Below are 23,315 nucleotides of genomic sequence, written 5' to 3'. Positions count from 1 at the left end.
CATAATGTTTATCTTTTTAAATGTTTTTGATCATTTGCTGTTTTGCATCAAGCACAAGCTATCAGCAATAAAATGTTGTTTCACTTGATGAATTTCCTTCAGTAAATATTCCATTATATGTACTTAAACTTCATGGGTGCCAATAATGGTGAGCAGGACTGTACCATCTAAAACTGGGAATAGATTTCAGCGCCTCGTGCTGCCCACCTACCTTTTATCTTCTGACCAAATTGTTGGTTTTCTGGGAAGGAAATGCGCAGTGAACAGCCTATGAGCGCAAAAAAAAAAAAGGAACAACCACCCATCCACCACAGAGGGAGGGGAGGGAGGGAGGGAGGGACAGGGAAGGCGCGCTGAGATGATGTTTGTCGTCGAACTCCAACAAATATGAGGATGGGGAGATAATGGCCCATACTGAGAAGGATGGCTGAACCTCTGCAACTATCAATTTGTGTCTCTTTTACGATGCTTTCTGTCTGAAAACCTGCAGCAGAGAGTATCCGGACAGCAGAGAGCCAAAAATCCGGATCTGGGTTTTTGGAAAATTCTTTACACCATCCTGATTTTTTTTTTTAGAAGAAGAAGGAACTGAGTTTATCTCTCAGAATTTTTCTTTTTTGAATTGCGCCTCTCCATGAAGGGATTTTCAGAGAGCTTTGCGCTGCGTGTGCGCGCACAAAGATTCCTACATGAGCCGTGACAGATGAAGTACTTTTTTTTTGAGAAATTGCTTGGAGATTTTAGCTGAACGGAGAGACGGATACGCACAGCAATAACACAGAGGGAGAGGGAGAGAGGGAGAGAGAGAGAGGGGGGGGTGGAGAGCCAGCGTTCCTGGTATCTTTGCAATACGCGGCTGATAAAAAGCAATAAATTCTCTAAAATAAACACGGCTGTGCGCCATGGGCGATGAGGCGTCAAACTTCAGGAGACGCAGCAGGACTGGTGCCTCATCACCCAAACCCAAGACTGGGGAGGACCACGGCAGAGCGGAGATTCTGGGATAAACTGAAACTGAGCGCCGAAAGCCATGAGATTCATGGTTTTTGGATGGCTTGACAGGTTGTCACTGTGACCGTTTTTGATGGTGTTCAGCAAACAGGACTCAGTTCTCCGGACTTGGTCACTTTGATTTGTTCAAGTGGCAGGGAGGGACATGAAGCGTTCTGCTTCGTGCCTGAACTAAACAATTACAGCCATATTATTTAATTAATAAGTTTCAAAAGGGATCTTTTCTGTATTCGCCGTTCTCTCGTTTTGCACAATGATGGAAGCAACGCCGTGCTCCAAGAAGAGCCTGTCCCTGTCGCTCCCGGTCCCCCGGGAGGGACAGGCGACTCTGAAACCCCCGCAGCATCTGTGGAGACAGCCCCGGACCCCGATCAAGATCAAGCACCGGGGCTACTCCGACACCGACCGGCACCACCACCGGCACATGGAGCGCTCCGACGCCGTGGACACTAGCGACCGACCGGGTCTGAAAAAGTCTCGCATGTCCTGGCCGTCCTCCTTCCACGGGACCACGAACACATCGATCGGAAACGGTGTCGGGAATAAACGGTAGGAAGACAGAGAGTGAGAGAAAGAGAGAGGGAGAGAGAGCGGTGCGCATTCCCAACATCCCAATAATAGCTCCTGGCAGCCCACAAGGCATATGCGTAAACGGGGGAGGGGACGGGGGCATTTTAATGAGTGCGTAATAACGCAGTGTGTCCGAAGGGTTAACTGACACGCTGGGCTTTTCTACTGGGAGGCGGGACGCGCGTGGGTTTTTCGGTGCGTTATGCGTCTTTGGATAGTCAGTTGTGTGTGTGTGTGTGTGTGTGTGTGTGTGCGTGGAGCGCGGGCCGCCCACTCCAAACGCACAAGCAGCAGCAGCATCTGCAAAAAAACACCGGCAACATTTTTTTTTCTGTTTTTCTGTAAAAAAAAAAAAAAAGCTTCCACATGTTGGAGTGGCTGATGAGTAACACGAGGTGCAGCTCCGTTCGTGGCAGCGGAGGTCCAGTGGGCGCGCTCGTGCGTGCCTGTCCGCGCGCACTCCAGGCCATCATCATCATCAGCACCCTCTTCATCATCCTTATCAGTTTTCAGTGGGCGGAAGTCCCTGAAGCACACTGCTGAAGACCCTCACCACCTTCACAGCGTGACACTATCAGAGCTGAGGGCACACACACCTGACCTTTGACCCGCTGAGCTGGCAAATAGATTAATCAGTTAAATAATTGTTTAAAAGCCCAGCATTTTCTGAAGGAATGCATATCACCCGCGGCCTTTCATGCCAGAGTTTTAGACTAAGCTCGTCTTATGTTGAAAAATGACAGTTAAAGCCATTTTTGTCCAGCCTTGAAAAGAATGTGAGCAATCTCTTGCCATATTGCCTCTTGTGTTGTGTAGGCTCTTGGAGTGTTGGGGATGACTGTCAGCTACTACTACACTAAATTTCAGCTCAGTACCTGTAAAATTAATTGAAGTACATTTATTTTTGTGGAGGCTAAGGCCTGTTAGCTGTGGCAGCCTTCTCTAATCTAGGGTCTGACTCCAAAAGTTAATCAGTTGTAGATATATGTCCAATAATTATGTTCTGAGAGTTTTATTCAAATCTGTCCAGTGGTTGATGAGATATTTTGCTAACAGACAGACAGTATTGACTCTAGTGCCAAGGTTTTAAGCAAAGATGTTGCATAATGTGTTGTGTTCACAGTATGTGCTGGAAACAACGCTCAGCTACAATTTTAGCTCACTGTCTGTAAAACTGACTAAATCATAACAGTTTCTGAGTTTGCTGGCATTGCTTTGCAGTGGCGGCCATCTTACACTGAGTGGACTCTTAAAGTTATTCAGTTGTAGATGTCAACCTATCGATTACTTTCTAAGAGTTTCATTAAAATCCACTCAGTGATTCATGAGATATCTTGCTAATGGCTCAGACAAACGAGCACCTCTGGCGGCGGGCGATAACGAAGCGCACGCCATGGCATTAATAAAATTATGCAGCGTTACCTGGACATGTGTCTCGGCTCTGACACACAGATGGTTTCAGACAGCATCTAATTGGCACTCGGATCAGAGCTGACAGGAAAAAGAATAAACATTCACTGCGTGGAGAGGGGAGGGGAGAGTGACCAGCCTCTGCGGACAGACCTGGACAGAGCTCTACACTTACAGGCCCACAAGCTGCAGCAACTCTGGCAGCTCTTTAAATCAAATTATCTGATGCATGTTAACCAGGCAGATTAGATTAAAGGCTTTTCATCAAGTGAGTCATGGAACGATACAGTTTTGATACAATTACTTTTGTCCTTGCTCAACAATTGCTCCATCTATCTTTTACAGACAAAGATGAATTTGTTTGTACACTTGTTGTAAAGAAAGAAAGAAACACAATAGCCACTGAAATACATCAAAAATTGACAAAAGTAATAAAAATAAATAAATAAAAAAAAGTCTAAAAATGAAAATTTGTCATTGCTTTTGAATTGTGATTCATCAGAAATATAAAAAAATAAGAATAATACTGATGAAACTGGCCTTGACAATTAGGATGGTGCTCATTAATTTTTTTTCCACAATCTTTTGAGGGAATCAAGCAGTTTCTGTAACTCTCTCTGAGACTTCTCCACCTGTCGACAAGTATTCTGGCCCACTCCTCCTCAGCAGACTGCTGCAGCTGTCTCAGGTTTGAAGGGTTCCTTCTCCCTTCTCCACAGATCAGGGCTCAGAAGGCCACTTCAGAATAGTCCAACGTTTTGGTCTCGGTCATTCTTGGGTGTCTTAAACTGTGTTTTGGGTCATTTTCTTGTTGTACCCGTGACTGAAACCAAGCTTTCTGACACTGGGCAGCACATTTCGCTCCAGAAAGCATAGTCTTGAAATTTTGTTGCACTCTGCACAGATTCAAGACTCCCTGTGCCAGATGCAACAAAGCCTCCTCCATGTTTCACTGTAGGTATAGGGTTCTATTTTTTGTATGTTAAGCTGATGGGACTTATTGTCAAAAAGGTCCAGTTTTGGCTTATCTGTCCAAAGGACATTCTCCCAGAAACTTTGTGGCTTGTCAATATGCATTATGGCAAAATCCAGTCTAGCTTTTTTATAATTTGATGTCCACCTCAGTCGTCAAATTTGGCTTTACTTCGGCTCAAGCAGCGACAGAAAGTTAGTTAGCATTGGTACCATTCTTCACTTTAATTTATCATCAGTTCTCATCTTGCAGCCAAATCCAGGGAGGTTGTCTCCAGTCCAGTGGACCTTAAACTTCTAAATAATCTCTGCAGCTGTAGTCACAGAAACATCCAGCTGCTTGGAGATGATCTTATAGCCTTTACCCTCAACATGGTTGTGAGTAATATTTCTCGTAAACTCCTGAGACAACTCTGTCCTTAGTTTTCTGCGGTCTGTGTTCAGACCGTGACACAAAACAGCCCTGGGACTACTTTTCACCCTTTAAAGAGGCAGACAGACTCATTATAAGAGGACACCTGTGATGCTAATTACAGTTTAACATGTCCCTGTGGTCAAATTATTGTCATTTTTTTAGGGGTATCATCCTGTTTCATTGGGTTGTTTTTCAAATAATTCTATTGAACCACAGTTAAAAAGCAATGTCTGATTTTCATTAATTGATTTTCACTATATATATATATATATATATATATATATATATATATATATATATATATATTTTTTTTTTGTCCGTTTCAAGTTATATTCTTGACCACTGAGGGCTTTTCCTTCTTTAACAAAAAGGTACAAACAAATTCATCTGCGTCTGTACATGAGAATGCAACTTGGATGTTTTCTTCTTTTCCCGTTCTGCTTCCTTTCAGTGCAGTAAAGCAGGTATATTTTTAACACTGAAGAATGTACAGTGTGTTCAGTCTGGGTTTCTGCAGTTTATGTGACTCATTTTTGTCCATCCTGTCCCAGTGAAAGATCATCCAAGAGAAAGTCTGAGCCTTCGTGGTGTTCCTCAGTAATCCGAAACCCCCTCTAAGTCGTTTACATGTTACACCCTTTCTTTTACTCCAAGAGACTGATGAGGCCAAATGTGCTTTTAATACAGGAGCAAGCATATCCTTGAGAAAATGGAAGGATTTTAAAAGAACAGTAAGGCCTCATTAATCTTTTTTCATGATTCTGTCATTATAATTTTTGTTTATTTATTTTGTGAATGGCACAGACGGCCGTCACGGCAGGCTCCTGGAAGTGGGGGCCAACTCCAGCTGACAGGAGGGAAGGTAGATTTGTATTTCAGACCCCAGGACAGGCACTGAGCCAGTTCAATCTTCAGAGCATTGGGACCGACTCTGCCTGCCCTTCTCCTTCTGTGGGCGGCAGGAGAGAGAAATAATTTGATTCCAACAAGCTCAGTTCTGAGGGCACATCAAACTGGCCGTGTGTGTGTGTGTGTGCGTGCACCTTAGCGCATCCGTGAGGTAGTGTGTGTGTGATCTGTAGGTGTTTGTGATACACACCGGTCAGGTGGTGAAATGCAGGCTGCACAGTGTGTGTGCTGGTATGTGTGTGTGAGATGTGTACAGGTTAGTTCCTGACCTGTAGCCCATATGGTTCACAGTAAACCTTACTTTATCTCTTTTCATATCAATGGGAAGCCAAAGGGATTTCCTTTGTGTTATTATTTTCTTTCTTCTCACGTATCACAGCGACAGTAAATTTTGCTTCTTAGCTTATTTCCGGATAAGGAACGCTTTGAGGAAATGCCTCTTCTTTGCTCTTGTTTTTTTTTTTTTATCAGGCTGCTTGAACATCTATAGCATGTTGATGCAGCAGATCTGTGTTTTAGCTCGAGGCTAACTTGCATTCAATCAGGTCCATGGAATGCAGCTTAATGCACATGTAGAAAACGGAACGTATTTATTTACATGCAAACAGTGTGTGGAAATATGGGCTTTATAGGCAAGAGACAGACAAGAAATGAGTATTAAAGCTTCAGTTTTGCTTATTTACTAGAGAGTTGCTCTACAAACATTAGGAAGACACTTTCAAAGCATATCTGCTCTGTCTTTTTGCAGGTTTTTTTTTGGCTCAAACAGTTGTGCTCAAACATGTTTATTATCACATCAGATCAAATTCATTAGCTGAGCGACACCAGGTAAGTTTATCTGGTGCAGAAAAGAAAGATAATTGGTCTTTGTTTGCTTGACTGACCCGGCCGATGACCTTCGTTTCTCAAAGAAGCATATTGCTCAATCACAGAGGAGCCGGTCAGGACCTCATCTGGAGGATCCAGAGATCAATCATCTGGAGAGCCGCTGGTGAAGTGGTCTCGAACTGAGATGTGCAGCTGTAGCAGAAATACGTGCGTTTATAAAACAAACTGTTCCAGGAGTCTGGGGATGGAAATTTTACAAGAGAGATTCTGGGGTGCTGTTTTGCATAACTGTTTGAAGAATCGCTGTCTGCAGCTGTTTTCACTCATCTATTTTTGTGCCTATGTTATAGCCTACAAAATGGCAGTCTTAGTGGCAATCAGCTTCGCCCCAAGGGAGTCGGGCTGCCTCCTCCTCACATCCCTGACGCCTTTTGTTCAACCGTCTTGTCAGTCCTTTTGTCAAAGGGCGTTAACATGAGTGTATCAGTCATCAGGTCCCGTGGCCTGTACTCTCTGGGAAGTTTTTTGCCATCGAAACATGTGACTAACAATAAAAGAGTAGCAGATCTTCCCACAAATCCGTTGCTATGGTTACTTGTTATGTGCTTTTTGTGGATTTAATTTACCCGGAAAGGCAAACCCTATGGGCACTTGATGAGCCTGTGTCTATGACATGTCAGGATGGAGCAGGCCTCAGTGGATACGCATCACGGCTTGTGTGCCCATGAGGTGGAAAAAAGGAATAATTAAAGGCCTAGGATTCCTTGAAGCAATGTATATCTCCCATATACCATCTTGAATCAGGCCATCTTGAATCAGGATTACTCCATATGTCAATCAGTTATAAATGTGCATCTGTTGATTACTTTTTGAGACTTTCATTCCAATCTGACAACTGGTTCATGGGACATTTTGCTAACAGTACAGACAAATGCACACACTCAGACACAGACAAAAACATTATCGCTTTTGCCTTTAGTGGCGGGCCATAATAATGCACCTCCGCTGAATTATTCAAAAAGTTCAATCACAGAGTTGGCTTTCTGTTCTGGATTTCTGTAACAATTTCAGACCAAAGCCTTTGTCCCGTTCACATCCACCGCCTCAGGCTTCGTTTACACTTTTTATCTTTCCCCAAAAAGCTTAAGATCCGGTTCAGATTAGTGAGTTAAAGTTGCCCGTCTGGCCAGCTGCCATAATCATTTAGCTCATAATGAGGAACAGCTTCAGTTAATTATCACAACAGCTGTATTTTGCTGCCGATCATACATTTACATTTCTATAAATAAAAGAAAAAGTCTCATGCAGAGGGTGTTTAGGATTTTCCCCCAAATAAATGTGTTTTAATAACACTAAGTAATGGACCTCTTATCTCATTTGTGTAGTGGAAGCATCTGTTTCAGCTACAGATTGTGCTCCTTTGTGAATACATCAGGCTTTCTCTTTACTCTCAGCTCTAATTAGTGTCTGGAGGCAGTTCGTGTACTGGAACGCCGCTCACTACTGGCTGATTCAGGCAGATCCAGGAAACCTGCGGTGCCAAACAGGTGTGTGCTGGGGGGGCAGTGTGTACAACCCTCTAACATTTGGTGTTTTATTTCCTCTCAATCCTTTGACTGCAGGGTGTCAGTTTCTCAGCCCACAGTTTGCACGCTCAGTTAACTCAGCTGAAGCCTTGGTGTTTTTGTATTATTGGCAGGCGATATGCATTCTTTTAAGGATTGCGAGGCCTTTAAATGTTTTTGTTTGTTTTTGACTAGTGTGGATGGGCAGAATTCCCAGTTAAAGGGAAACAAAGTGAGGCGCAGTGTGCTGCACAAGTCAACCTCCACCTTGTCATTATCTGCCTGTTTGATGCAGCTTTCATTTTATCTGTATAACAACAAGTCCTTGTTCCTGTCTCATATCATGTCCGTGTCCATTAAATCGCCTTTATTGAACTTTCTGCTGCAGTTTATTATGCATCGCTTTACCCCTGCTGCACTGAGATGCCTATTGTGCATGTGATAAGCCTAATGCTGGCCATTTCCTTTAGTTTTTCCTATCTAATAACATTGTTTGAATCCTCCTTTTGTTCACTGAAATGACAGCCTGTGATTGCTGCTTGTCTCGAGTTTTGATCCTCCACCCCCTCTGTGCTTCTGTTCACCTCAGTGTAAATGGGGAATATTGATTTCATCTCTGTTTTTCTTTCTCTGCTTTATCTCTGTATTGTGTGGCCTGTCTCGTTGGTTTCCCTGCAGCTCCTGAGATTGTTTCTGATAGCCTTCTTCTTGCTTACAGTGGCATTAAGCACACTGTCGAGCCTCTGTCATTTCATCCCACTCACCCCCTCTTGTCCTCTGACATCATTGGTGCCATCAGTAATCGGATAGTTTATTTCTCCATCTTTCAGCGGAGATATAAACTACCAAACACTGACACTGTTCAGTACCTCGTCTGCTCTGTTTTTAAGTTTGAATCAGTAAAAATCATACAAACCAGATTCCAAAACAATTGTGGTTTTCTGTAAAATGTAAATAAAAAAAATAACAAAATGCAATGATGATCAAATCTAATAAACCCACATTTTATTCACAGCAGAAGATAGGAAGCAAATCAAATGTTGAAACGAAGAATTTGTTCCATTTGTTGAACAGATAAGGTGATTTTAAGTTTTATGGCATCAACACATCTCAAAGAAGTTGGGACTGAGGCAACAAAAAGCTATTAAAGTAAGTGGCATGAATAAGAAACAGCTAGAGACAGCTGGAAAAAGCAGTATCACGAAAAGAAGAAGCCGTATGTGAACAAATCAGAAATGCTCCACTTTTCTCTGGGCCAAAGTTAATTTAAAATGGGCCGAGACAAAGTAGAAAACTGTTTTGTGGTCAGACGAATTGAAATTTGATTTATTAAAAAAAAAGGAAAAACCCACATATATCACAACCTCTGTACTGAAGAGGAGAGGGACCATAAAGCCTGTTATCAGTGCACAGTTTAGAAGCATGCCTCTCTGATGATATGGGGTTGCATTAGTGCCTGTGGCATGGGCAGCTTACCCATCTGGAAAGGCTCCATCAATGCAGAAAATTACATACAGGTTTAACGTAATGCTAGCATCCAACAGCTAGAATCCTCCATCAGGCAAGAATGGGACAACATTCCCTCCAAGAACGTTTTTAAAATGGGTTGTTGCTGACAAATTCACAAAAAACATTTTTTTTTCTAAAAGAAACTAAAATAAAATTTTAGTTTAATCATTTGATATGTTTACTGGGTTCCATTGTGAATAAAATATGGATTTACAACATTTGAAAATCATTGCATTCTGTTTGATTTACATATTTCATGTCTTTAGTTTTGCAGAATTGGGTTAGAGCATATCAAGAACAAACACATTCTCGTGTGGCTGCCATTAAAAAGGGAATTCAAACAAACCTACACTTCAAAGAGAAATCAATAACAAAAAAGTGTTGGCATTTTTTTTTTATCTTCTAACATGTAAAAACAAATACATCATGTCAATCTCTAGCCACCCTTTCTTTGGATTTCATATGTCACAGAAAATAGCAGCAGCAGTAATAGTAATTTATTGTTCAAGCCCAATGGCGCAGCAAGGAACTAAAAGCAAAAACCTTTTGAGCTTAATCAAATTGCCCACTTCAAACCAAGATAAAGGTCCTCATCGCTAAGACTTGGGAAAATTTAAATGTCAAAATGTGCAAAAGTGTTCAGTTTCCAAATAAGCGATAGTCTTTTGCCTCTCAGCAAATACCTCAGCTTAGTATAAAAAACTGTAAAATGATGCCCTTGTAACGCAGCTGTGTGAATAGGGATATTGTTGTCCATGGATGCAATAGGCCACGATGAATCACACACAATTCTGTTTCTGAGGCAGAGTGGTGCCACAGAATGCAACCTTACCCCTCAAAATAATCTGCTTTAGGCTGCTGTCTAAGCACAGATCTGTCCAAATGACTGAAACTGACAATTCCTCTGTCAGCTGTGCATCAGTGCAGCGTGCACACGATGGAGCAGAAGGCACAAATAGCGTTTGCCAGTCTGCCGAAGCACCGTGGCACTGGTGGAGGGGTAAATTGGACAAATGCAAAGCACCAAGTTAGAAACAAGAACTCCGAACAAATCAGAGCTGAAAAGGATGAAGGCTCGCACCTGTAGACCCCCACTCGGTGCAAAGAGACTCATGTTAAGACTGCATCGTCTCAGATAAGATCTCACATCCAGATCTCCTGCCTGTGGACACAGTTGTGGCCCAAAATTACTGGCAGAGTCTCAGAGTAACTGGATGACCATTAAAGACAGTTGGTCAAGTTAAGAAGAGTGAAAGATGGCCTTAATAATGGATTTTCATGGCAGAATCCTGCTTCAGTGTGCAATAAATGGCTCAGTCCCACATCTGGGACAAAAGGCTTAGAACAGATTATTATCATGATGCAATTTTTAAGATCTGACCAACAAATGTATAACTCTGTCATTTCCCAACCTAAACTGATCAATGATTAATTAAAAATTCTGGCATATTAGGAAGTGGGCGATATGCATTCCTTCAAGGAACACTATGTCTTAAGCTATTTTTATCTATTTTATGGCACAAATTACGATGCGTCAGATATGGAGCCTTCCCCACGTAGGGTTATACAATGAAAAAGTTTTTTATTCCGGTGGAACTTTACTAGATTGTTTTTGCTCAAGCTCACACAGAGAGGTGCTGTTAACACAAACGACATCAGCACGACAGCTTCCTAAATGTGCCAATAAATCTTTGATAGTGTGCTAATTTATGAGACAAAAAGATAAAAAATAAAAAACACAAATCAGGCAGTAAAAAACCTATTGCTGTCAGGTTCAGCTGTATATCTTGTAGGAAGCGGCAGAAGAAGCAATTTCACAGCCTCCTTGAAAAAAAAAAAAAACCAAGATGTGTGAGTAAATAATTTTCAAAATCCTGCGCAGCAGTTAATGTAGAGATGGTTCAGCAGAGCATGAATGCTATTTATTTGTAATTTTATTACTTCTTATGCAATGCAAGGCACATTTATTCTTGTAATTGAACAACACAGGGCTAAGTTTTACTATTTCATATGGTTTTGAGTATCAATTTGCAGGAACAACTAACATTTTGAAGGCAAAGTGTGATAATTCCCTCAAATAAAATGTCTCTGCTGTTGCAACGAGGCTTTTGGAAACATTTTATTTATAGCCGACTGAAGGAGCAGCGAGCTCATGCACAATTCCTTTTGTTTTTATTTTTTTTGTTTGAGCTGCTTGTTCCAACTCCTGACCCCTGCTAAGTCAAGTGTGAACTATATAACCTGCCGAAACATTTTTTATAGGTCATGCTCATGTTCACACATTAGGAGGCTGTTAGAGGGCAAAACAAAACAAACAAACAAACAAACAACAACAAAAAAAATATGGCTTAAGGGTTCAGGCTGGTATTTTTATCTGATGCTACTTTTTAGTCTAAGTTTCTTGACACTTCTAAGATTTATTGTTTTCCTTTTTTTTTTAAAGGAAAGTTAAGGACAGTCCTTCAGAAAGTCTTCATTATGCAGTTTACTGTTTTCTAGACAGGATTTCCAAAAGATGACAACTGGGAGATGTATTTTACCCCCAACAAAGGCGACGTAATTAGAACCAGTGAGGCCTCAGGTTTTTTTTTTATTTGTGTGTTTATTTGTGCATCAAGGGTTTATTTTATGATTTGTTGTGAGAGGAGTCCTTAACGAAGATCAGAATTAGTTTTTTTTCCCCCCCTTCTCTCTCCATGCAGCTTCCCTCTCCTGAGCTTCTTAGTTTTTGTTTTTGGCTTGCTTTCTCAAGAAGTTTTTTTTTTATGATGCAATCCTCAGCACAGAGAGCACTCAGTAAAAGTTTTATTGTCTCTGACACAAACATGTTTTGTTTGCATCAACAGACTTTTAAGTAAACTGAAGGCCTAGTATTCCTTGAAGGAATGCATATGGTCCGCTGCCTTTCAAAACAGAGTTTTAAAACAAGATGGCCACCACAGCCTCATTTGCCAGATGTGTTAATATTTGGAGTACGTGCTGAATATTACTCTCAGACTCTCACACCAGATTTTAGCTCCATATCTGTAAAAATTGTTTAATTATAGCTATTTTTGTGTTGATGGATGTGACGGCCAACCTAAATAGTGTTAATCAGTTGTACAGTAGATTTCACTTTCTGAGCCTTTCATTCAAATCTGCCCACATGGTTTATGAGGTATTTTGTTAACGGTACAGACAAACAGACACACACGGGCAAAAACATTATTACTCCACCCTGCCTTTAGATGCGGGTGATTAGCCAACAATGTCTGAATCTATCCTGTAAAAAGTCTTGGTTTAATGACAGCAGCAGCAGAGGAAGAATGTCCGCCTGCTCACATCCTGTCAGTGTTGCTGGTTTAACAGGCTGCCTCCATCAAACAGGTGGGAAACGAGAAGCTGAACCCAGAGAGAGGATGTTGAGATAAGGAGAGTGGAGAGCAGCAAAAAGGTAGATGTGGAAAACAAGGAAACATATGTGTGCTTGGTGGACGGAGAATAAGGCTGGCTCTCCTCACAGATGGCTGACAAATATGTTTTTTGTCACATGAAGTTTCATGCATGATCTGTGCGATCGGTCCTGTTCTTTGCCACTCATAGCCGCGGCGGCAAAAAACCCAGTGATGTTGTGTACATGAACATCGCCCTTTGTCTCTCACAGGGTGCTATAAATAGTTGAAGAGGAGCCCCCGGGCTCTCAGAGTAATGAGATTAAACCAAACCAGCCACGGCTTGCACTGTTTTGTTGAGCTTTATTTTAGTTTCAATTCCATATTACAATATTAAAGGCCTAGCGTTCCATGAATATATGCATTTCGCTCACTGCCGCTCGTGAAAAAGTTTCAAACTAAGATCATCTTTTCAAAAGAAATGATGCAGTTGTAGCAGTTTTAGTCAAACCCTGAAATAATGTGCAATCTCATGTGATATCTGGCATGATCTGTTAGCAGTGGGGGTATGTGTTGTGAACAACTGTCAGCCACAACTACGCCAAATTTTAGTTAAATATCTGTAAAGTTCACTGATGTATGGCCATTTTTGTGTAGGCTAATCTTGATTAGCTGTGGTGGCCATCTTGAATCAGGTTGACTCCAAAAGTTAATCAGTTGTAGATGTACATCCATTGATTACTATGCCAAAGTTTCATTAAAACCCATTCAGTGGTTCATCAGATTTTTGTCAACAGTACAGAAAAACACACACAGAGACACGTGCAAAAACATTATCACTCAGCCTTCAGCGGTGGGCGATAATGAATAGTGGAGAGACTGAGTGTTGCTGCTTCTCCTTGCTAGACTGAGTCCACTAGAGAGCGTTTACTTATGTATCAGTATGTAGTGTGTGTGTGTGAGAAAATAGGAAGGCAGTTAGAGTACAGTTGATATAATGTGAAAAACTGGTGTGTGTTGTAACATCATGGTTTTGCACCCTGCAGGCCATGACACATCTCCTGAATATGTGTTTATCATAACAGCAAAGTGTTTGTCACAGTCCTAAAGCTTCAGCCGCTGACTTGAAATTAAATCTCCTCTTTGCTTCTTGACTTTTTCAGCAGTTTTCTTGTCTGATGCTGCCAGTAAAAAAAAAAAAAAGTCCTGGTTTATGAAAAGCAGACAGAAAGCCACATTGGCACAGTTCTTGTGGCTGCCTGTGTGTGAGCATGTGTTCGGGCGAATGCTTTTGTGAAACAGGAAGTGTCTGGGGACCTGCAGAGTGGGAGACATGCATTCTGTTTGGACATACTGCCGCTTCTCGCAGCCCATATTCCCCACGTTTTCAGACGGTCTGCTACGAGTTTCCGACTGCTGTTTCCACCACAACACTTAGGCCTCATTACCCAATCACAGCTTCTTCCTCCATCATTTTACCACCAGTTAGGAAGAAGTTGGCTCCCCAGGTTCACTTGATAAATATACAGCATGTTACTCATCACCTGCTTCTGTTCCCATTAGCAGCAAACATCACACTATCAGGCAGCAAATCAACGAGTGACAGGAGCAAATGAAAAAGGGGAATGAAGAAAGACAGCAGGAGCAGTTTGACTTTGCAACAGAAGCACACAACCGAAAACCTTCATCTTGGACTTTATTGGCGCCGCTGAAGGCAGAGGCAGAGCGATAACGGTTTTGCCCGTGTCTGTGCGTGTTCCTGTACTCTGAGCAAAATGTCTCATGAATCACTGAGCAGACATTAATGAAGCTTTCAGAAAGTAATTACTGGGTCAACAACTACAACTGATTCAGTTTTGGAGTCAGTCCAATTCAAGATGGCCACCACAGATGGCCACCGCAGCCAACTGAGCTCAGAAAACACAAAATGACTATAACTCAGCCAATTTGGCAGATATTGAGGTAATTTGGTGTGATTGTAGCTGATCATTGTCTCTAACACATTGTGCAACATCTTTGCTTTAAACTTTGACATTAGCTGTTGGAGTCAACCCTTTTTGTCTGTTAGCAAAATATCTCATAAACCACTGGATGGATTTTAATGAAACTCTCAAATAGTAATTATTAACTGTACAGCTACAAATGATTTACTTTTGGAGTCTTGACCCAAGTCAAGATGGCCACCACAGCTAATTAATCTTAGCCTCCACAAGAATGGCTATACTTTGGTGAAGTTTACAGATACTTAGATAAAATTTGGTGTTGTCGTTTCTGACGTTCCTCCTGAACACATGCTGTACTTCCAGCGCTAACAGCTCACACAAGATATCACAATACTGCATTCGATGACACATTATGATATTTTCAAGGTCTGACTCAAACAGCCAGAACTAAGTCATTTCTCAACATGAGATGACCTTTTCATGCCCACTCTGACATGAAAGGTAGCGGGCGATATGCACTCCTTCAAGGAAAATGAAGCCCTTAATAATTTTGTGCTGTCACTTCTGCAACCTCTCTGTCTTCTACCAACTAAATTAAAAAAAAACACACAGACCAGACCTTTGCTGCTACAATGCGACTGAGCAAAGTCAGGCAGATGATTGTCGTTCAAATGGTTTCAGTAATGTGATGTGAAAGAAAAGAAAGAGAGAAAGAAAATGGAAACAGAAAGAGTACTTCTGAAGTATAGGGGAACGCAAGTCTGAAATCAAAGGGCTTATGGTTTAAGAAACGAATCTGGATGGGGAACAAGAGGGCAGCGAGAAGCGTAACATTAAAATGACAGAGAGATTGAGTCATCAGACAAACACCGCTGTAAGGCAACGACCCCGAGGCAGTTTCGCCATAAATGAATCCCTCCTGACAAGCCCGCCGTCTCCTCATTAATGCAATCTCGCTGCTATCGAGGATAATCACATTCATTTTCTTATTGTTCTCCAACTGAAATGACTGTCTCAAGCAACGCCTTTTATTATGAGCATTATTACAGCTGTGTAATGCAGCTCATTTTGTCTAATTGCGTTAATCTGTTGAAGGTATACTCCTTATAATTAATAATTTATGGCAAAATGGCATGACAACATTAGTTTACACAATGATAAAAAAATGATTTTCTTTGAGCATTAAAGCATTTTATTTTACACAGCAGCCATGTTTAAAACAAAATGCATCTGAAAATTAGCTTTTTTTCCCTCATGCATGTGACGTTTCTGTATTACAAGCATGTTAGCAACTTTTGAATTAGACTGAACACCATTTTCAAGGTTTGAGCAAAACACCTAAAACTCTGGAATGAAAGGCAGTGGGCAATATGCATTCCTTTAAGGAATGCTAGACCTTTAACTAAACTTATTTCACGGCTTTTAAGAATTTCCTCAATCCAAGCCACTCAGTAAAGTCTGCTCTTTAGAATAAACTCACTTTGGACTAGCATCAACTCAGCTTACATCAAATTTCAGTTTCAAGTTTCATGTTTGCTCTTGGAGTCTTTTGCCCCCTTTTTCAGAGGAAAATCTTAGGTCTTCTTGATGTTTAAATGTTTTTTTTATTTTTATTTTCTGAGTTATCTGTAACTCTAAAATGAATTTGTTTTTGAAATGAACTTTACCAAAGTTGAGACGAAACCTTTTTAACATTCCCCACTCCTCTGGTGTGTTTTTATCACCTCTGATTGTAGCAAGTGCTGACAAAAAAAAAAAAAAAATTTAGAAAACCCACAGAAAATCAAACCTGTCATACTCGTCTCGGTCACTTAACGTGCCTAACTGAGCTAACAGGAGGACTGCCTGAGTCCCAGAAACCCATTTCATACACGGTCACCAAACTGTAACCTAACTTTAACTTTACTGTCTCAAATCAAAATAATCAGTATTTTAATTGCAGGTTATTGGTTTTGATCATTCAACCTGCACAGAGCAGCAAAAAGTTGGATCAGTTCCAGGTGTATACATCGCTGCAGATTCAGGACGAGTTTGAACAAAGACAGAAATATGCAGTACACATGTTTTTTTACTCGAAGTGAAATTGAGACACTCATCAGTGAAGTAGAAAAGGAGATCTGTTGTATTTGCTCGTCTCATTTTTGGAATCGTGATTAAATTACAACATAATAAATATATATAAATAAAACGCTGAATGTGAATATGTAACTGAAACCATGAACTCTGTGAGTTCAGAGCGAAGCAGCCAGCAGAGGCAAGATGGAAAAAGAGCTACTTATTAACGAGAGGCCAAAAGGCAGATCAGAGTTGGGTCTGAGAGGAAGATTGGCCATCGCTGCGTCATGTTCCATGTATAAATCATCTGTATATTGGATCATAGATCTGATGATCCAATGTACAGATGGAGTTTCGCCTGTTGGCTGTTTTCTTTAGCAAACAGTAGAGGAGCCAATCATCTTGTTCAGGAAAAACTGAACAGTCTCTAAATGTTTGTTCCTTTCATACATTATTAGAGCAGCCATTCTTACAGGACTCTTCTTTTATGAGCAATAAAAACAATAAAGATAACATTATTTAGACCTAATAATAAAATATATCAGAAACATTTAATTCTAAAAACAATTAAAGTCTGATCATCTGCCTGATTATTATCTGCTGCAGAAGTCAAAAGGGCGATGACGTTTTTGCTTGTGTCTGTTTGTTAGCAAAATATCTCATGAAACACTGGACAGAGTTTGATAAAACTCTCAGAAAGCAGTTACTGGATGTACATCTGCAACCAATTCACTCTGGGAGTCAACCCGACTCAAAATGGCTGCCACAGCTAAGTGACAACACAAAAATGACTTTAAGTTAGACAGTTTTACAGATATTGAGCTCAATTTTGTTGTGGTAGTAGCAGATAGTCATCCTCAGCATATGTGATGAGTGCTGACACATCTTGCGAGATCTCACAGTATCACAAGATCATACATAACAACATTTATAAGGTTTAACCAAAATGGCAATAACTTTGTCATCATCAGATGATTTTCCTTTAAAGCTCTAGTAAGAAATGCATTCTTTCAAGAAATGCTTGGCCTTTATTTTAATTGTGTTCCTTTTTACCATCTCTTTATTATACCAGGTTCTAAAGTCGTGTGTGAATATAGTCTAAAAAATGCAAAAATATAACATTGTTTTTTTTGTCAGGACCAGCTTGTGTGCAGGAAAAAGCAAGAGGATGATTTTTGTATGTCTGCATCATTAAAGCATATATTGCCAAGACTGTAAGATGTTTGGTCTAAAAGTATAACTAGTTAGAGCTAAATAATCTAAAGAATTGTCAGATTTTACAACTCAAAAAAACTGGATGTGCATGAAGTTGTAAAATAAGTAACAAAATATTGAAATCTGTAATATATTGTAATAACATGAATCCATAAGTTTTGAATGTTTCAGGACACGAGCAGATCAGACTGTCTCGTGTATATTTTTCAATAAATACCTTCAACAAGAATTAAATCCTTCTCAGGGCAGTCTTCCTCATTAACGAAGCATGTTTGCGTTCTTCTTCTCAAGAACTGTAAACATAAAACATATGATCCATCGTGACATTCATGTTTAATTCAAAGCACTGGTGTGCAGTGTAACAGAGCTGCTAGCATGCCTGAAGATTCCTAATGAAGCGATTTAAATATGGAAATAACGACTCTGACAGCTGTCACATGACAAAAAATGATCATCTGTACATCCCTTCAGGCACATGAGGTGTCAAGACAGTTTTCAGCTCTTTGTTTTGGAATTTGACCCAAAACTTTTTTATTATACCTTACTAGTATTTATTTTATAGCTAGCTGGTGAACAAGTAATATCTTTACGGGTTACTTGAGCTGAAAAAAGAGCAAACATTGGATATTTTTGCTCATCATTCCACTGTCTACATTAAAAGCGTTAAGTGTTGTCCTCTCAGCTTGTCTCTGTTGGAGATAAATGGAAAATATCCCAAACGGGGAGAGGTGTGATTTCTCTTCTTTTTACTGCATCAAAGAGAAAGAAGCCAACACCACAGTGTTTGGTACATGAAATAAAAAGGACAATATGCAAAAACAATGAGCAGGAAGCATTTCACTCACTGTTGTTTATCCACACCGGGAATGCTTTAAAGGATAATTTGGAGCGTGATGCTAAAATGGATCTCGTGTTCAAATCGACCTTGAACACTTTCACACTTTCACACTCTGCTGCACCGTGCCCTGCATTTGTTTTTGCATCACATTATATCAGTAATTATCTACCATTGCGAGGTGATATGCAGCCAACCGTCTTTGTTCTGGGGAATGTGTATGACGAATTGGACGCCAAGACTGCTTATTAGGCTGCAGCTCAGATCTAGATTGGATTCAATATGACAGAATGTGAAATTAGAGAAATGATATGGAAATTTTTGAATCGATAGATAGATAGATAGATAGATAGATAGATAGATAGATAGATAGATAGATAGATAGATAGATAGATAGATAGATAGATAGATAGATAGATAGATAGGGAAAGATGGAGAAGATAGTGAGATCGTGGTGGGGTGATGAGGGGGGCGCGGTGACATAAAGGTAGCTTCGGATGACTCACTCTCCTCTGTTTTCCTTTCCTCTTCTTTCTTTTCTTCCTTTCCATTTGGATGGTAATAAAAGAGGCCCAGCAGTCCCAGCCTGCAGAGAAGGAGTTATGGGTGATGTGCTAAAAATACTACCCCTTGTGTGGGCTCGTTGAGGAGGGTGGTGGGGCAACAGCGTGGGGAGGGAGCATTATGGAGTTTTGGTTTCCTCACATTTCCTGCCACTCTGCCTTTTGTCATCATCTCAGCACCAAAACAAACCCTCTTTTTACTTTCCAAGCTGCTTTTGTGAGCGCGCTCCACAGCTCTGCAAGAATCCTGCAGGTCTGTGAAAATGAAATCTACTTCACTACAACAAATTCCACAAGATTCTGCTTTAATCTTTTAACCACTGTTGCTCCTTTCTATCAAACCTCTCGCTGTTCGAGCTTCCTCCCTGAGAAACTCCATTAAACATCAAAAGCAAATCAATATCACACCATTGCTCTTTCTGCTTTGGACTGGTTACTCTGCCGTTCAAGAATTTAGTCTCTCAGCTCCTAATTTGTCTGGAAGCTGGTAGTAGAAAACTAAACAGAACACCTATTGATTGGGTTTCTCCATCTGGTATTTTCTCAGGATGGTTCCCATGTCAGCGGATCCATCTGTTTATGCCCAAACTCGGTCTCCACAGCGGCAGGAAACGCAGCACAGCTCCTGCAGATGGAACTGAGGTGCTCAAGTGAAATGATAACTATTACATGACCTGATCCGCTGCTTCCCTGGCATGTTATTTAAAAATTGAAGCACCGGTTGAAAAAGAGCAGTGGTTTGGGGAGTCACGATTCTAAAATACCTACATTTCACACTCAACAACCTCTGAGATCACAGGGGGGCCCATTTACATATGGAAGGGAACGGATCTTCATGAAGCCAGAAAAATAAGAAGAAAAAGATAGAGCAAAGAGTGGAAGGGGAATAAAATACAACTAATTAATCAATTTTGAAAGAAGCCTGAGTGAGAACAAAAAAAGGAGAAAAAAACACAAATAATAAAGATCTAACATGTCTTGAAAGAATACATGCTGCCCATTACCCATTAAGTTTTAGAATGTCATCTTATGTTGAGAAAAAACAGTTATATTTATTTTGGTCAAACTTTGTAAACAACAATAAGCATAATCTCATGCAACACCTGTTGTGTGATCTTACATGATCTGTTAACGTTTGAGATGTGTGTTTTTAATGGCTGTCAGCTACTACCACACCACATTTTAGCTCAATATCTGTCAAATTGGCTGAACTATAGCTATTTTTTTGTAGGCTAAAAGTAATCAGCAGAAGTGGCCATCTTAAATTGAGGTGACTATAAAAGTTAATCAGTTGTAGATGTACAGCCAAGGATTACTTTCTGAGAGTTTCATTGAAATCCATTCAGTGGTTCATGAGATATTTTGCTAATGCTACAGTCAAATAATATGTGCACACATACACATACATGGTTAAAAACATTGTCGTCGTTTTGCCTTTGGTTTGGTATCGTTTGGTTTGAAGCGATAAAGAGGAACTGATAAATTTTAAAAAAAGGGGAGAGAAAGAAAAAAATAACTGTTCTGTCAATCTGGAATGACCCTGTTGCCCCCTGGTGAATAATATATGCTGCAGACAGCAGCTAAATAGCAGGCAGGGAGCACAGGGACGGACGATTTTAGAATGCTACAGCAGAAAAAATATCATCTTAACCTTTCAAACCAGTCAGTACATGATTTGATTTTTAAATAATTTTGACTGTCTGAGTCTGACCTCAATCCAGCTGAACATGTGTTTTACTTCTTGATGACAGACTGCCGGCAAAACATGCCATAACATTTGAAGCAAGAAGAGGCTGCATGTGCAGGCTTGGCAGAACAAGGGTTTATGACCAGATGTTAATACCTATTTTAACTCTGATTGCCTACGATGCCCTGAAATCTGGGGGTTATTTGAGTTTGCATATCTGTTCTAACACTTGTCAGTTCCGTGTTGAAGCTTGTGTGACAAAAGCTGCAGCTGAGCAGAGCTGAAAGTCGAGCAGCCTGTGACAGAACGTGTCGGCCTTCACTTCAGGTGAGACTCCTGAGAGCTTCCAGGAGTTCAGAGATCTGCTGATGTGAAGTGACGGACTCCTCTGGTGGGCTTTGAGGAACACAGAGTATAAGACACTTATACACATACACACACACAAAACAATTCCTTGCATGAATGAAAACATCATGCTGAAAGCCAGTGAGTGAGAACCACCTTGAGTTCTGGTGAACTTTGTTCTGTAGCTACAGCGTAGAATGGATACCTTTTTTTAAAAAAAATAATGTGAAGATCCTGTTGCTGTTCAGAATATGAGCTGATTGCCCTGTCTAATGTATCCCATAAAATAAATCCCTTTCCTGCACCATTTGCCAGGTGGATGATAGGAGCCAACCCCTCTGGGCTCTTCCTGAACGGACAGCGTTTTGAACTTTCACAGGCTGCGCTCGGCTCGCAGTTTGGCAGGCTGAAGGTGGGTTGTGCCATCCTGTGGGCAGGATAATCTGCTGTAATCTCTGGCTCTGTGATCGGACCACAGCGATGGGCTGGATGGGTCGGAGAGGCTGCAGGTGGGGTGGACGCAGGGGAGGGCTGAAAGAGATAACGGCCATGACGATGTGAAAACATTATCAGACATTATCAGACATTTTGTGTTCCATAGACATTCACAAAAGGCTGCCAGAGCCAGCCGGCAAAGTTGAAGGCAAAGCAATAATGGCTTTGCTCGTGTCTAAGTATGTGCATGTGTGTGTTCATTTGTCTGTTCTGTTAGCAGAATATCTCCTGAACCACTAGATGGATTTGAGTTAAACTCTCAGAGAGTAATCATTTGATGCATATTTAATGCTGATTAACTTCCGGACTCAATCCCATTCAAAATGTATGCTACAGCTAAGCAAACTTAGCAAACACAAACAAAACAAAAACATAACTTGGTCAATTGTACAGATACTAAGCTAAAATGTGGTGTCGTTGTAGCTGAGAATTATCTCTAAGATATACTTTAAGCACCTTTAGATAGACTGAGATCTGTTTTTAAAATTTTGCTTTTAACTATGGGAGTCAACACTGTCTGTCTGTTAGCAAAATATCTCTTGAAACACTTGATGGATTTTAGAGATACTCTCAGAAAGTAAACACTGTCTCTACATGTACAACTTGCTAACATTTGGAATCAACTAAATTCAAGATTGTTGCCATACATTAGTGACATTAGCATAAGATGATTTCAGTATAAAACCCTGGCATGAAAGGTAGCGGGCAATATGCATTCTTTGAAGGAATGCTAGGCATTTAATTAATTTTTATTTTTACCTACCTTTTAATACATCATGCGAAGTAATGAGCACAGATAATGTATTCAGTGTTCTTGTAAAAAGATGGATCACTCTGCAGCTCCGGTAATTTACAGAGTGAGTGTGTGAGGGTAGGGGCTGAAGAGAATTTGAATTTTTATCGGGGTTAGCATTGTTTTCATTTTTATCTGAGAAAATATCTGTGACTCATCTCAAGATGAGGCTTTTTTCCTCCCAAACTAGATTAAAAAAGGCTCTCTGGAGAGTTTACACAATGCATGCTGGGAGGTATGCTAATAGGACAGTAATGTGTCTTAACTCACGTAAATTGATAAGTTTAATGAGCTTTCAGCTGTCAGGTCAGAAGAAGTCACCATATTTAAATACAATAAGGGGAGATTTGTTCCGGCACAAAAAGCAGCGATGAAAGATTGATCAATTTCGACGAATTCTGAGATTTTAAAGTGGCTGCCGACCAACTTGTCATTGTCTCATTAGCAGTCTTCCTGGAGCTCTGGCCAACTGTTTACTCCGGCTCTTGTGTCCTTCCCCCCCCCCCCATGTATGTCAAAGCATTATTGTCCACCACGCTCTGTGAGGCCATAGTGGCCAGATGCCATCTCTTTACTCGGGTGGCGTGGCGCCAGCGTTTCGCCTCAGAGCTTTTGCTTCTTGTGCACTGTACTGTAAATGTCGGCATTAAAATGTAAGCAGGCCCGAGCGTGGCTCTGTCTCTTGTGTTTGCCTGAGAAGCACAAAGGGCAAGCCGAGGCAAGCGGAGATGGCAAGCTGGCTCTAGCCGTGTCATTTGAGACGTGTCAGTTATTGGCATTCTGCTCTAAAAGCATTGAGTGCCTCACTATAACCCCCCCCCCCC

General features: G+C 40.8%; 1 protein-coding gene across 1 annotated transcript in view; it reads left to right on the top strand.

The window, feature by feature from the left end:
* Positions 1-395: 395 nt before the first annotated feature.
* pde4a (phosphodiesterase 4A, cAMP-specific) overlaps positions 396-23,315 on the top strand; it is a 47,737-nt gene continuing 24,817 nt past the window's right edge. Inside the window, exon 1 of the mRNA XM_017429361.3 lies at positions 396-1,560. Coding sequence (XP_017284850.1) covers positions 1,265-1,560 — 296 coding nt within the window. The 5' untranslated portion in view covers positions 396-1,264. The remainder of the gene's footprint in view (positions 1,561-23,315) is intronic.

Source organism: Kryptolebias marmoratus, linkage group LG12, assembly GCF_001649575.2.
Source record: "Kryptolebias marmoratus isolate JLee-2015 linkage group LG12, ASM164957v2, whole genome shotgun sequence".
Classification (NCBI taxonomy): domain Eukaryota; kingdom Metazoa; phylum Chordata; class Actinopteri; order Cyprinodontiformes; family Rivulidae; genus Kryptolebias; species Kryptolebias marmoratus.
Note: the sequence above shows the minus strand (reverse complement) of the source record. Positions and strands in the feature narration are given on the sequence as shown.